General features: G+C 45.2%; 1 protein-coding gene across 4 annotated transcripts in view; it reads left to right on the forward strand.

Annotated features, from left to right (window-relative positions):
• The first annotated feature begins 1,045 nt into the window (after window positions 1–1,045).
• The window catches only part of LOC128412531 (glutamate carboxypeptidase 2-like), a 49,269-nt gene continuing 33,910 nt past the window's right edge, over window positions 1,046–16,404 (forward strand). The window contains exons 1-5 of one of the 4 annotated variants that reach the window (XM_053385564.1): window positions 1,046–1,163; window positions 5,898–6,006; window positions 10,046–10,232; window positions 11,642–11,743; window positions 14,836–14,961. In XM_053385564.1, the coding sequence (XP_053241539.1) occupies window positions 1,046–1,163; window positions 5,898–6,006; window positions 10,046–10,232; window positions 11,642–11,743; window positions 14,836–14,961 (642 nt within the window). Of the gene's footprint in view, window positions 1,164–1,358; window positions 1,507–5,897; window positions 6,007–10,045; window positions 10,233–11,641; window positions 11,744–14,835; window positions 14,962–16,404 lie in introns of those variants that run through there. The other 3 variants (XM_053385567.1, XM_053385565.1, XM_053385568.1) reach the window with 3 other exon arrangements.

A 16,404-nucleotide genomic window follows, 5' to 3' on the forward strand; every position in this document is an offset into this window, starting at 1 on the left:
AGAGCAAAAGTAATAGAAAAAGAGTAACTTATAACACTCTCTATCACATTTATATTGTATACATCTTATCATTTATCTACACATAGAAAGGCAGACTCCCTTCCTGTCTATGTCCTCTTTGATCCATCATAAAGGAATACATCCCTCACTATTAGCCATAGGTCCAGTCATGGCCGACTCTGGGGTTGCTGCGCTCATCTCGCTTTATTGGCTGAAGGAGCCGGTGTACAGCTTCCGGGTCATGTGGCCAGCATGACTAAGCCGCTTCTGGCGAACCAGAGCAGCACACGGAAACGCCGTTTACCTTCCCGCCGGAGCGGTACCTATTTATCTACTTGCACTTTGACGTGCTTTCGCACTGCTAGGGTGGCAGGAGCAGGGACTGAGCAACAGGAGCTCACCCTGTTGTGGGGATTCTAATCGCCGACCTTCTGATCAGCAAGCCCAAGGCTCTGTGGTTTAACCCACAGCGCCACCCGCGTCCCTCACTATTAGCCATACTGGCTGGTACAGATGAGAATTGGAGTCTGCCCACATCTGGGTTGCCACCATTTCCCCATCCCTGTATTTATGACGGCCAACACCTTTGCCTGTTTGTGCGATTCATTTATTCCAGAAGGGTGCCTCTCATTAATGGACATTTTTGCAATGGGTGCTGCCAAAACTGATGCTGCCAAACCAAACCAGCCCTCCCAGAGCATCCCCAGTGGGACAGCGGTGGCCTCAGCCTGAGAAGACACCTGTTCCTGGCTTTGCTCTCCTCCCGAGTGAAGGAATGGCAGTGCCAGGCCACAGACCTTGGCAGCGGTACAGCACTTGGAGCCTGGTCTGCAAAGGATCCTTCTCGTCTCTGCCTGCCCTCTTCGTAGCCTGCAGGAGAAGTCGAGATCTGTGTGCAGAGGAAAAGTGTGAAGACTTTGCCCCCTTGTACAGAGTCTCTCTCTCTCTCTCTCTCCCTCTCTCTCTCTGTGTATATGTGGCAGGGGACTGGAAGAGGTCAGGCGGAATCCGGAGCCTGGGAAAGCTTTCTTTTGCAACGGGAAGGATGTGGAGCTCCCTGCATGCTGCCACCGAGCCCAGCTACGCAAGGGGCAACAGGAGCCGTTCCTGGGTGCTGGCCGTGGGGGTGGCAGTTGGCGTGTTCCTCCTCGGATTCCTCATTGGTATGGTGCAGGCTGAGCCAAGAGTCTCGTTTTATCTGCGAAAGGGCTTGGAGAGGAGGAGGCTGGAGGTCGAATTGCATGCGCTGCTGCTCTGTCACTCATTACGGGAGGGAAATAATTGCCTTCACATTCCAGGGAGCGAGTTCTCCTCCTGGAACTTGTTAGGAGGGGGAAGAAGAAAGTTGTTTAAAAAGTTGTTTTAGTCTGCAAGCAAGAAGCTTTGTTTCTTTAAAGATCTGAACAGATGAGTTTTTTTAAAAGACATGGAAAGCTCTCGCCTTCCTCTCTTGCAGCTTACTAAGAACAGGCAAAGTGGATTTGCGGTATTCGCTCAGCAGCATAAGTCAGTGGCTTTTAAAAAGCGGAAAGATTCATGGAGGGCAAAGTCAACAGTGACAAGCTGTGATCATTCAAGAGAACCTCTGCATACAGCAGCAAAATACCTTTGAGTGCTGGTAGCTAAGGACAGAGTGCTGTTTTTGTGGCTTGCTTGTGGGTTTGGCAGAGGGGCTGGTATGGTTGTGGTTGCACTTTACCTGCTGAGAGTAAGCCCCCTTGAATACTGAAGGGACTTACTTCTGAGTAATGTTGTGCCATTTTATTGTTGTTAGCCGCCCTGAGCCCGGCTTCGGCTGGGGAGGGCGGGATATAAATAAAATTTATTATTATTATTATTATTATTATTATTATTATTATTATTATTAAACATGCAGGTGGACTGGACTGCAGGTGGATCTTTGATCTGATGTGCCAAGGCATTGCTTGTGTCCGTCTGTTCTCTTGCCTGTTAAAGGCACATTTGCTTTGCTTTGAACAGAACAGAACAAAAACAAAATTCAATTTCTGCGTGTTAAAATCATTTCAGACTTCTCTACTCCATCCCTTTGCGTCTTCAAGGGGAGACTCCCATTGCTTATGGAGCCTAATGGCACCGCAGACATACACTCAGTATCGTCAGGCTTTGGGGACAAAAAAAACCTGTGGGGCACCTCAAAAACAAACCCATGAGAACTGGACATGCTCAGTGGGTTCCTTGTGTTTTGGATTCCTGAATGGAAGCACTTCACACTGCAACATTTTGTTGCAGGGTCCTGCTTGCTATTTATTTACACTAGAACCAACGCGCATAAATAAACCCTTTACAAAGGCTGCATGCACACAATTAAAGCTCATGTCTTATCCCCCAAAATCCTGGGTATTGTGGCTTGTTGAGGGTGCTGGGAATTGTAGCTTCATGAGGGGTGAACTACAGCGCCTAGGGGGGTTTTTTTGGGGGGGGAGAATTGTGCTTTAACCCGTGCTTCAAATGTCTGGTAGACATTAACCCTAGGTGAACAAACCAAAATGGTATGCATTTGCCCCAAAGGAGCTTATAATTTATTTATTTATTTTAAAATAAAGACTATAGAGGGAGGGGACAAAGAAACAAATTAGGAGGGGAAAATGTTTCTCTCTCCAGCCTTCCCAGTTTCTGAAATTGTAGCAATCAGTAAAAATGAATGGATTTCCTTTGGCATTTTTTCATATTCCATGAAGGTGAATGCATGGTTAACATTTGTTGTTGTTGTTGTTTAGTCGTTTAGTCGTGTCCGACTCTTCGTGACCCCATGGACCAGAGCACGCCAGGCACCTCTGTCCTCCACTACCTCCCGCAGTTTAGTCAAACTCATGCTGGTAACCTCGAAAACACTATCCAACCATCTCATCCTCTGTCGCCCCCTTCTCCTTGTGCCCTCCATCTTTCCCAGCATCAGTGTCTTCTCCAGGGAGTCTTCTCTTCTCATGAGGTGGCCAAAGTACTGGAGCCTCAGCTTCACGATCTGTCCTTCCAGTGAGCACTCAGGGCTGATTTCATTAAGAATGGATGCATTTGATCTTCTTGCAGTCCATGGGACTCTCAAGAGTCTTCTCCAGCACCATAATTCAAAAGCATCAATTCTTCGGCGATCAGCCTTCTTTATGGTCCAGCTCTCACTTCCATACATCACTACTGGGAAAACCATGGCTTTAACTATACGGACCTTTGTTGGCAAGGTGACGTCTCTACTTCTCAAGATGCTGTCTAGGCCTGTCATTGCCCTTCTCCCAAGAAGCAGGCGTCTTTTAATTTCGTGGCTGCTGTCACCATCTGCAGTGATCATGGAGCCCAAGAAAGTAAAATCTCTCACTGCCTCCATTTCTTCCCCTTCTATTTGCCAGGAGGTGATGGGACCAGTGGCCATGATCTTCGTTTTTTTGATGTTGAGCTTCAGACCATATTTTGCCCTCTCCTCTTTCACCCTCATTAAAAGGCCCTTTAATTCCTCCTCACTTTCTGCCATCAAGGTTGTGTCATCTGCATATCTGAGGTTGTTGATATTTCTTCCGGCAATCTTAATTCCGGCTTGGGATTCATCCAGCCCAGCCTTTCGCATGATGTATTCTGCGTATAAATTAAATAAGCAGGGAGACAAAATACAGCCTTGTTGTACGCCTTTCCCAATTTTGAACCAATCAGTTGTTCCATATCCAGTTCTAACTGTAGCTTCTTGTCCCACATAGAGATTTCTCAGGAGACAGATGAGGTGATCAGGCACTCCCATTTCTTTAAGAACTTGCCATAGTTTGCTGTGGTTGACAGTCAAAGGCTTTTGCATAGTCAATGAAGCAGAAGTAGATGTCTTTCTGGAACTCTCTAGCTTTCTCCATAATCCAGCGCATGTTTGCAATTTGGTCTCTGGTTCCTCTGCCTCTTCTAAATCCAGCTTGCACTTCTGGGAGTTCTCGATCCACATACTGTTTGAGCCTTCCTTGTAGAATTTTAAGCATAACCTTGCTAGCGTGTGAAATGAGTGCAATTGTGCGGTAGTTGGAGCATTCTTTGGCACTGCCCTTCTTTGGGATTGGGATGTAGACTGATCTTCTCCAATCTTCTGGCCACTGCTGAGTTTTCCAAATTTGCTGGCATATTGAGTGTAGCACCTTAACAGCATCATCTTTTAAAATTTTAAATAGTTCAGCTGGAATACCATCACTTCCACTGGCCTTGTTATTTGCAGTGCTTTCTAAGGCCCATTTGACTTCACTTTCCAGGATGTCTGGCTCAAGGTCAGCAACCACACTACCTGGGGTGTACGAGACATCCATATCTTTCTGGTATAATTCCTCTGTGTATTCTTGCCACCTCTTCTTGATGTCTTCTGCTTCTGTTAGGTCCTTACCACTTTTGTCCTTTATTATGGTAATCTTTGTACGAAATGTTCCTTTCATATCTCCAATTTTCTTGAACAGATCTCTGGTTCTTCCCATTCTGTTGTTTTCCTCTATTTGTTTGCACTGCTCGTTTAAGAAGGCCTTCTTGTCTCTCCTTGCTATTCTTTGGAAATCTGCATTCAATTTCCTGTATCTTTCACTATCTCCCTCGCATTTTGCTTGCCTTCTCTCCTCCGCTATTTGTAAGGCCTCGTTGGACAGCCACTTTGCTTTCTTGCATTTCCTTTTCATTGGGATGGTTTTCGTTGCTGCCTCCTGTACAATGTTACGAGCCTCCATCCATAGTTCTTCAGGCACTCTGTCCAGCAAATCTAAATCCTTAAACCTGTTCCTCACTTCCACTGTGTATTCATAAGGGATTTGACTTAGATTGTATCTTACCAGCCCAGTGGTTTTTCCTACTTTCTTCAGTTTAAGCTTGAATTTTGCTATAAGAAGCTGATGATCTGAGCCACAGTCAGCTCCAGGTCTTGTTTTTGCTGACTGTATAGAGCTTCTCCATCTTTGGCTGCAGAGAATATAATCAATCTGATTTCGATACTGCCCATCTGGTGATGTCCATGTGTAGAGACGTCTCTTGTGTTGTTGGAAAAGCGTGTTTGTGATGACCAGCTTGTTCTCTTGACAGAACTCTATTAGCCTTTGCCCTGCTTCGTTTTGATCTCCAAGGCCAAACTTGCCAGTTGTTCCTTTTATCTCTTGATTCCCTACTTTAGCATTCCAATCCCCTATAATGAGAAGAACGTCCTTCTTTGGTGTCACTTCTATAAGGTCTTGTAAGTCTTCATAAAATTGGTCTATTTCAGTTTCTTCAGCACCAGTGGTTGGTGCATAAACTTGGATTACTGTGATGTTAAAAGGTCTGCCTTGGATTCGTATCGAGGTCATTCTATCATTTTTGAGATTGCATCCCAGTACAGTTTTCGCCACTCTTTTGTTGACTATGAGGGCCACTCCATTTCTTTTACGGGTTTCTTGCCCACAGTAGTAGATGTGATGGTCATCCGAACTGAATTCGCCCATTCCCGTCCATTTTAGTTCACTGATGCCCAGGATGTCAATATTTATTCTTGCCATCTCATTTTTGACCACCTCCAACTTACCTAGGTTCATGGTTCTTACATTCCAGGTTCCTATGCAATATTTTTCTTTACAGCATTGGACTTTCCTTTTGCTTCCAGGCATATCCGCAACTGAGCGTCCTTTCGGCTTTGGCCCAGCCGCTTCATCAGCTGCATGGTTAACATTATGAACCTCAAAGGTTGTATGGCTAAAACTCACTCCGTAACAAGCAAATGGCCTTTAAGCCATGTCTGTCTAGGATTTGGGTCTTCAGTCAATGAGTTGACACTGCCACCGGCATGTTGGATTCCATGTTTTTAAGCAGATGGGTGGACTAGAAGACCCTTGGGGTCCCTTGCAAATGTACAATTCTGTGATGGCAGGTGCAGTTGTTGCAGCTCTCTCTGGTCTATCTTGCAGGTTGGCTGAGCAAACCTGAAGGTCAATTGACAGCAACAGGTTCTCACGAGAAGATGAAGAAGGCGTTTATGACAGAAATGAAAGCTGCAAATATCAAGCAATTTTTATAGTAAGCAAAGTGCACTGCGTTGATTTGTGTGTGTGCCTTTAAATTGACCCAGAAACCACTTTTTGCGACTCTTTTGGAACAAGGTGGTTTTAGCAAATGACAATAAGCTCAGTCACCAGAGATCTATCAGAAATGGTAGATTTCTGATCTCTGATTCTAGTTATACAGGATTATTTATTTGTTTGGAATCTTTACTTTTCCCATCCCAAGGGGGGAAAAAACAAGACAGGGCAAAAGAGAATTAGATTGATGCCTAAATTCACCCCCAAGCTGGTGATACATAATAGCTTTTTTGAGAGTTAGAAGTGGCAAGATAAGGGGTTCATTGTCTGCGATGTGCACACTCATTTCTTTTGTCTGGCTATCATCCCTGATCAAACACTAGAAAAAAAAGAAAAGACTGATGCACAGTCCTGAACTTGTGGCACTGAACTGAAAAATAACAACCCTGTATTTGAATAACAGATACAAGAAGGCAGATATGGGTAACTGCTCTAGCCATGCATCTCTATGGTGAAAATATTCCTGGTATATGCTGTCATTTTTAGGTAAAAGTAAAGGGACCCCTGACCATTAGGTCCAGTCGTAGCCGACTCTGGGATTGCGGCACTCATCTTGCTTTATTGGCCGAGAGAGCCGGCGTACAGCTTCCAGGTCATATGGCCAGCATGACTAAGCCACTTCTGGCGAACCAGAGCAGCGCACAGAAATGCCTTTTACCTTCCCGCCGGAGCGGTACCTATTTATCTACTTGCACTTTGAGGTGCTTTCGAACTGCTAGGTGGGCAGGAGCAGGGACCGAGCAATGGGAGCTCACCCCCTTGCGGGGATCCGAATCACCGACCTACTGATCGGCAAGTCCTAGGCTCTGTGGTTTAACCCACAGCGCCACCCGCATCCCTTGTCATTTTTAGAGACTGCCTTAAATTAGATACTTCAAGTGCATTGCAGCTAGGAGCCCTTAAGTAAGGGGTAGGTAACCTCCAGGAGGAAAAAAAGAGGAAAAATTAAAAGTAGACTGGGCTTAAGGCTTAAGCCAACCAGACCCATGTAGCTTTCCTATGTACAAGAAGCTGGTGTAAATTTACATCAGATGTAAACCCTGTTCAGCAGCAGGGCTGTTGCTCTTCCTATGCCTGGTAGAGGGAAAGCAAGCCTTTAAAATAATGTTCTTTGCCAAGCAGGCAGGCGAGATGTTCTGGCCTTGCCTCAGCCAGATTCAGCTTAGCTGGTTGAGCTGCAGGTGAGCCAGGATGAACAAGCTATACTGAAGTACCTCTGATGGTGCCAGGACTGCAGGCTAAAATATATTTTTCAGTTTGGTAGCATTTCCTGAGATTAACTTAGCGGCATACATTTGTAATTACAGCGTTTTTAGTCCATGGTAGCATTTAGTAATCAAAAAGCTGGCACGCAGAGCACGTTTTCAAGTAGGAAAGAAAACTATCGCTCAGACTTATTTAGCAAATGAGTCAATGTTCCAGTTATAAATGCTAATATGTTGACGTTTGTCCACCCACTGCCAGCTCAGTGTGTTTTGTGATTGTTAAGCAGTGTTAAAGAGGAACCTTTCCCTCCTTTTATTCATACTTGTTCATGAGGGTGTGTTACACATTTTAGATGCCTACAAAATAGATGCAGGCTGAAGGAAGGAATGAATGAATCTTTATTTGCGTCAGCCATCGGCCATAGCAATAAACCAACAATACAATATACAATGCCACTTAAAGGCCAAAAGAATAAGCATGTAGGTTTGAATTGCTTAGTCAATCACAGTTTTATTTAAGCACATAAGAACCTTAGACAAGCCTGCTGGATTAGGTCAATGGCCCATCTAAGTCCAGCATCATGTTCTCAAAGTGGCCAGGCCAGATGTCTGTGAGATACCTCTGTCAAGTCTGAGCCAAGGGGTGAGCTGGAGTTCTATGCGCTACACGCATAATACCCGCATTCAGGATCCAAGCAATAGAGCATTTCCTCTCCTGTGGTTTCCAGCAACTGGTGAATTCCTGCCTCCAACCGGAGCTTTGCATCTCCAGAATTGCTTTTGGCCAAGTTGTAGATCTATCCTTAGAGATGCAGAGAGGTTCTAATTCACTTCTTGCCCATTGTGCAACAAATCCGAGTTAAGCAGAAAGCATAGCTCATATATAATAATAATTTATTATTTGTACCCCGCCCATCTGGCTGGGTTTCCCCAGCCACTCTGGGCGGCTTCCAGCAAAATATTAAAATACAGTAATTCATCAGATATTCAAAGCTTCCCTTAACAGGGCTGCCTTCAGATGTCTTCTAAAGGTCAGATAGTTGGGAGGGCGTTCCACAGGGCAGGCGCCACTACCAAGAAGGCCCTCTGCCTGGTTCCCTGCAGCCTCACTTCTTGTAGTGAGGGAACCACCAGAAGCCCCTTGGAGCTGGACCTCAGTGTCCGGGCTGAACAATGGGGGTGGAGACGTTCCTTCAGGTATCCGGGCCGAGGCTGTTTAGGGCTTTAGCAAGCATGCCAACCGGCCAAACCAACCAACATACTTAGGGTACATTTCAGAACATTCTCAAGACGAGGTAACCCCATGCCATCAAAGGCCCATGGGCAGCACCTAAAAATGATCAGGGTGGAGCCCACAAGGTGGAGATGAAGTTAGTGCTGAGCTGGTAATAGTCTGGAAGCGCATCCTGTGTATTTTATCTTATCTTAAACTTCTTGTACAATGAGTTGGTAGCTTTTTCCTTTTTCTTTTTTTTTGCCACAAAGCAGTTTAGAAACCTGCGAGAGAAAAATAATTAACCTGCACGGTTGCAGGGCTGAGAGAGATTGGAAATGTGCAGTAGTTCAAATCAGCCAGAGGGCACCAGGTTGCGGAAGGCTGCCTTAAACAAAGAAACAGAAATAGTGATGGTGCGAGCTGAGTGACTGAAGAGGTAACAGGGCCTAGGGATTGAGGAGTGTCCAGAATCTAGGCAGAAGCTGATGCAGGAGAGGAAGGATGATGAGAAGCAGAGATGGGTCAGGCTTGTGAAGAAGCCTTGGTGTCTCCCCATCCGGCTGCGACAAGCTCTCTTCCTGTTTGGTCTCCCAGAACCAGGAGAGGCATGAAGCGGGAGAAGCAAAGAGAGAGAGACAGATGCAGTCTCTGATTGCTTGGGGGGAGCTGGAGAGGAGGAGACATACCTGGCTGTGGGAAGTTGTGGATCTTTAGTCTCAGCAATTTGATTCATGAGAGCAAGACATGGGCATAGCCAAAGGGGGGGGCAGGGGGACAACTGCCCCCCCCCCCTAGATCAAGTAAAACAATAGGAGGTCCCAACTAAAGAAGAATGGCAACTTAAACTGATGGAATATGCGCAGCTTGCGGACCTAACATATAGAATAAGAGAACAAGGAGAACATACGTATAAAGAAGATTGGAAAATGTTTATTGAATATATGGGGGGAGATTGTGTACACTTGAAAACGTTGGCAGCATTAAGATAAATTCAACAGTGTAAATAAGTTTTGATGGATGTAATAATGGAATAGTGAATGGTTTCGTTTATGTAAAATATGCAGGGATTTATGATATGCAAAGTGAAGCATAGAAAGAGAAGAAGGGAAGTTATTGGTATCTTAAGGTTGTTTAATATTCTAAATTGCAAAACAGAATATGTATATGTATATGTATATGTATAATGTGTGTGTGTGTGTGTGTGTGTAAATACTTAACTAACTGACCAGTCACATCAGTTTTGCTCCCCTAACAAAGTCCTGCCCCCCCAAAAAAAATCCTGGCTACATCCATGGAGCAAAACCTGTTTCTGTGCTCATTAGGCCTGACACTCTTTTAGACATCCTGTTTTGCTATTAAAGAGTTAACTCCTGCTGGATTGGTGTGATTTGCTGCTGGCTCGCTCCTGTCAGTGACCCACCTTTGGTCAAGATGGTCACCTGGCTGTGATTTGTGCAACTTGCACAGCGAGGACCGACGTCCAACAGCAGCAGCAAGCCCAATGAAAAAATAAGTAAATGTGATTTCATTCATTATACCCTTCTCCTCTTTTGCAGTAATTTCACTCGGCTGCCTCACTTGGCAGGCACACCAGAGAACCTGCTCCTGGCCAAACAAATACAGGCCCAGTGGAAGGAATTTGGCCTGGATTCTGTTCAACTGGCTGCCTACGACGTTCTGCTGTCCTACCCAAATGAAACAAATCCCAACTACATCTCAATTGTGGATGACCAAGGGCATGAGGTAAAGGGGAGAGGGAGAGAAAATGGATTTCCCCATCTGGCTTTAGCGTTTTTTTAAGTCAACCATCCCTGTCCCTTTCAGAACATTCAGTTTAACAGATAACGATGCAGTTATGAGAGGTAAATTCTGCTGAGCTTTGAAAAGAGGAAAACACCTGGAAGAGATCTTTTCTCCAGGTGAACCTGCCCACACTTTGAGGTGACGATTCCTTAAATGCCAGTGTGGTGTAGTGGTTAAGAGCGGTGGACTCGTAATCTGGTGAACCGGGTTCGATTCCCCGCTCCTCCACATGCAGCTGTTGGGTAACCTTAAGCTAGTCACACTTCTCTGAGGTCTCTCAGCCTCACTCACCTTGCAGAGTGTTTGTTGTGAGGGAGGAAGGGAAAGGAGATGGTTAGTCGCTTTGAGACTCCTTAGGGTAGTGATACAGCGGGAGATCAAATCCAAACTCTTCTTAAATGGCTTTCCCACCTTCCCCCAAAAGGAGTTCACACCAGCAGTGGAACAAAGCGAATAGAATAAAATGAAAACATATTTTATAGCTTTTAATTTCAGTCACATACCCTCACAGGTAATAATTTCAAGGATGCCAGGGTAGTGTCTTTCAGCCGTCAAATGCCTGGGTGAATAGTACTGTATTTCCATTCCTTCTGAATGTTAATAATGAGGAAGACAGGCACATCTCTCCAGAGAGAGCCTTCTTTGTCACAGAATCCCAACCTTTCCTCAGATATATATGCCCAGTGCCTACTTTCTGTGTGCATTGTGGAGGGAGGGACTGACCACATTTTCTTTTCTCAAGCTTTTAGCAACATCTTCTCTCATTCTGCTAGGTTGTTTGCTTACAGTTGTGATACCCCAAGTTGATTTTGGGGCCTGGTCATAGATGCCACCTGCAGCCCTAACATGAATGCAATGCGGGACGTTAACTGCGATTCCTGAATTGCAGGCGGTTGGACCAGAAGGGAAACCCTTTGGATCCTTTCCAACTCCACAATTCTATGAAATTTAACAAATGGACTGACAACATGATAGCGCTCGCAACCTATGAACGGACTGCTTACAGACGTTGACTTGGATCAATATGGCAATATTTGGAATGAGCTTCTATGAAATGTAGTAGGCTATTAATATTTGCATATGTCTTAGGATAAGAGTATCAATTTCATATAAGAATGTATGGGCTAGGGTGTTTTCCATATATTGTATATATTCGTATACTGCTTCTTTCTATGTGTTTTTGAGCCTTTTTCTTTTTTATTTTCTTTTTCCACATACATCACTTTATTTCTTTATATTCAAAACCTTTGCAATTAAAATATTAATACTGGGGAAAACAATTATATGAAATTAGTCTAAACCTGACCTTAATATTCTGCCTCCTCCTCTGCTCCCTCTTAACTGCCCAGATTTTCAACACCTCATTATCTGAGCCTCTCCCTCCGGGGTATACACACATTGAAGATGTTGTTCCACCCTACAGTGCTTTCTCTGCTCAGGGCATGCCGGAGGTAAGGACTGATGTGGGGTAATGGGTTGTGTGAATGTGCCCTTTGGTTATGCGAATGACCCTCTCTCTCTGGATCAGGAGTGGTGATCACTTTTCAGATCCAGTGTCTCTTTCCCTTGTGTGCAACCTTCTGGGGACCACGTACCAGAGGTGGGCGGGGCCAGAGGCAAGAGTAGGCGGAGCATCTGATGTAAATTTTTTACTTTAGTGCAGCAGTAAGCTAGTTTCCGCACATACACACACTCTGCCCTCCACCCAGACAAGCAGGAGGCATGGTCAGATCTTAAGGACATATTCCAAGTAGGCAGATGTGTGTGCATCCAAGGCAGCAAGCGGTGTGGTCTGGGGAAGATTCAGGGGCCAGATAGAGAGACCTCGGGAGCCACATGTGGTCCTCCTAACCTGAGTGTCAGGGGCTGGTCTGAATCGGAAGATTGGGGAATGGAGTCACAGGGAGATCAGCTCCTAACAGAAGAGGAGGAAGACTATTTGCCTCCCCTGCTTCCAGCGTTTCCAGAAACAGAGAGACAGGTAGACACAGCAGCTGCTCAGTTGAGAGGAGCTACCCAGCTATGAGATAGTAGCTAAGCAACCAGAAGGGAGGGAGCAGCTGGGTGATACATCAATAGAGAGTGGGGGAACCCCTCCCCCCCTGAACTCAGAGGTCCAAACCTGTCAAAGAACAAAGGAGACGCAGAGGGGGAGGAACTTCCCGTTGGCACGCTTCTTGCTGTGGAAGTGGGGAGGAGTCAGAGTAAGGCAGTATGGTGTAGTGGTTAAGAGCGGCAGACTTTTAATCTGGTGAACCAGGTTCGCTTCCCCGCTCCTCCACATGCAGCTGCTGGGTGACCTTGGGCTAGTCACACTTCTCTGAAGTCTCTCAGCCCCGCTCACCTCACAGAGTGTTTGTTGTGGGGGAGGAAGGGAAAGGAGAATGTTAGCCGCTTTGAGACTCCTTAGGGTAATGATATAGCAGGATATCAAATCCAAACTCTTCTTCTATCCTTGCGGAGGGTTGCCTGCTTGTGCTTGCAACATAATGCTGTAATAAAAGGCCTATAAATCTACCAAATGCTCGTTAATTCTTATCATTGAGCTCCCAGAAGAGAGAGGGGAACTTGAGTACCTGACACTGAGGTTCTCCACCCCTGCTCTAGGTTTTTATATCTCCCAAGTTTGTTGCTATACAAGAGGATTGTGACTAAACTTGATGGCCAGCAAGAATTTCAAGCTACTAGGTTTCTGCCTCACCTCTCCTGCCTAGGTGGGAGCTAAAATAAGCCAGTTCCTAAATTTGGGTATCTGGGCTGGATCTACACTGACCTGTTTAACATTATTTTCCCCCATTAGACTAATAATAGATATATCATTCTGAAACATCACGGGCTATACTTGTTGATTAAAAGGTTTACTACCTTGGTTTGTTGGTTTGGCAAATGAAAGTTATACCCGGCCACACTGTTTTCCAAAACACTGTTTCTTTCCCTGCTGATGATTTCTGGTTGCTCTGCTCTGCCCTCCAGTATCACATTTTAATTCTCCCTCCCTCCATTTTTAAATAAAATTTATTTAATCATTTTTTCAATACAAACAACAACCGCAAAAGACACATACAACAAAAACCATAATAATACTAATAGCACAATTTGACAATTCAGATTTGAATACACTGATATACCTATGACTACACCTTTTTAACAATATTTTCCCACCTCTCTCTCCTCCCCCTACTTCCCACCACTATCCACCTTATCGCTTAAATATTCCTTCCAGATTTCTTCATATTTATCCATTCTTAATTTGCGTCAACATGCAATTCGTTCATATGTAGCTAATCTGTCCATATTATAAATCCATGTGCTCAATGGAATCTTTTTGCCACAAAATTCTCGCTCCCTCTGTGTCCTTTGTTATCTGCACATGCCACCACCCCTCAAATTCCACTGGAGGGCGGTCAGCGTTTGAATGCAGTGGAACATTACACAGGGACATATATAGAAGCATAAGACACAGGGACCAATATAGCAGCATAAAACTATTAAAAACTAAGTGATAAAAAAGGCAAGGTGATAAAGCATTATGAACATAAAAAGTAGGATGGCATGTGCCCATCTACATTATCAAAACCCTGCCTTAAACCTTCCTTAACGTTAAAAACCATGAGTGTAGATCTGTCCCTCATCAGAGAAAGATATTTTTGAAAAAGATATGAGGGTTCTTTTGTGCTCCCTAGGAAGAAGCAGCCCCCCAGAACTGCAAAGGCATACAGCTGATATTGGGGGAACTGCTGTTGGCTGAAAGATTCTGGGCACCACAAACTGATGTTTTAGCATTATACAGAGCAAACAGCAATCTGGGGAAACCCGACTGCTGTTTATCCGATTCAGTGCTAAACCACAGGTTTTCCCAGGGGAAATGGCAGGGCAAACTGGCGTGGATGAACCCTTGATCTTGACACAAGAATAGCGCATTGTTGGTAGATTTATTCTGCTCTAGTTTGTATTCTGCTGCTTCTCCAATGCCATCATATTGGGTGCATTCACACAGAAGCATATTCTTTTTTCCCTCCGTTGTTTTCTGCTATTCTCTGCATTTGAGCTTTCAGATGCCACAAAAACTTCTGGAAATATAGCAGAATATAACTTAGTGCAAGTTTAGCACTCATATCTGTGTTCTGTGCAAGTAAAGGTATGGTAAAGTAAAGGACCCCTCGGGGGTTAAGTCCAGTCAAATGTGACTATGGGGCTGTCGCTTTTCAGGCTGAGCAAGCCGGCGTTTGTCCACAGACCGCTTTCCGGGTCATGTGGCCAGCAGGACTAAACCACTTCTGGCACAATGGGGCACTGTGCCGAGTGCCAGAGCGCACAGAAACGCTGTTTACCTTCCTGCCACAGTAGTACCTATTTATCTACTTGCGCCGGTGTGCTTTCGAACTGCTAAGTGGGCAGAAGCTGGGACAGAGCAACAGGAGCTCACACCGTTGCAGGGATTCGAACCGCTGTCCTTCTGATCTGTGCAAGTAATACAGAATTCAGCACTAAACTTCTTCTATCGAGCAGGCTCTTCTTACATTCTGGTGTTCTTATACCCCAGGGAGATCTGGTTTACGTGAACTATGGAAGCATAGAAGATTTCCAAAGGTTAGAACGAGAGCTCGGAATTAATTGCTCTGGGAAAATTGTCATTGTCAGATATGGGAAAATCTTCAGAGGAAACAAGGTAATAATGATTATATCCCATCTCAGAGTGTAGGGGATGCTTTGACACACAGACGGAATTTGCCCAAATGTGAGAGCTGCTTTTATATTGTTAAAACAACAACTACGAAGGCAGAAACTTACGGAGAGTAACTTAATACTGATGTGTGATATTTGGATATTTTTTCAGGTGAACATAACAACAGTGAAGGAGGGATCTCAGCATAGAGGAGGGCCTGGGGGCACTTTGATCATGCCCCCCAACACACCCATTTCACAGAAGGAAAATGGGGAATTCTCAAAATGCACACACTTCAAAACCAGTAGAACAAGTACAGTGGTAGCTTGCTTCTCAAACTCAATCCATTCCGGGAGTCCGTTTGACTTCTGAAACCATTTGAAAACCAAGGCACAGCTTCTGATTGGCTGCAGGAGCTTCCTGCACTCAAGCGGAAGCCGTGTCGGACGTTTGGCTTCTGAAAAACATTCGCATACTGGAACAGCTACTTCCGGGTTTGCGGCGTTTGGGAGCTAATTTGTTCTGCAGCTGAGCCGTTCAGGAACCAAGGTACCCCTGTACAACAAAAACCTTGCACCCCTTTGAACAGAAACAGAACCTGCAAAGCATTCCCACAACAAGCAAACAAAAAACACCTCCCAAACATTTTTTATCTTAAACATTAATGTTTGGGAGGTGTTTTTTGTTTGCTTGTTGTGGGAATGGACGGCCAGGGAACCCTTGGAGGCAGCAAGGATGCTATGGTGCCCACCAGTACCACATTGGGGACTCCAGGTTTAGGGGGCAATCCTATGTCCTGATTCCCCATGATAAATAGGATGCAGCCAATTTCCAGCTCAGGCAGCTGATTCCTGGCTCTGCCAGCATTAAGTCTCCAACCTCAGTTCAACCAATGAACACGCCACCGGTGTAGCTTGCTGATCCCGCCTCAGCCAGGGCTCAGACAGCTAAGCCAAAGCTCGCTGAACAAAGGCCAGTGCCAGTCCCCAAAAAGAGGTGTTCTGGCGGAGCTATGTGGATGGGACCAGCGAGGGCAGGGGCTGAGGCTGTATCCTGGCAACTCAGCACAGAATACTAATTTAAAAGGCTTGTTTTCTGACTGCCAGCCTTTGGCAGAGCAGCAACCTGCTGCTGAACAGGGTTTGGACGTGCTGTAATTTTACACCAGCCTAACTTACGCCGGCATCTCACACATAGAATTACTTCTTTAGTGTTGGAGCTCATGATTTCCTTACGCCTTCGGTCCTGGTTGGCAGAAGTTCTGGAGAGCTGGTCCAATACATTTTGTTGCCCGAAGCGAACAGCAAGAAGCCAGCTCTCCACCTGCCTCCCCACCAGTGTCCAGGGCTGGATTTAGGTTTGATGAGGCCCTAAGCTACTGGAGATAATGGGGCCCTTGATATGTCCAGCTGTCCTTTGTCAACCACAAATTGACATTGTTTTTTG

Source organism: Podarcis raffonei, chromosome 4 (genome assembly GCF_027172205.1).
Source record: "Podarcis raffonei isolate rPodRaf1 chromosome 4, rPodRaf1.pri, whole genome shotgun sequence".
Lineage (NCBI taxonomy): Eukaryota > Metazoa > Chordata > Lepidosauria > Squamata > Lacertidae > Podarcis > Podarcis raffonei.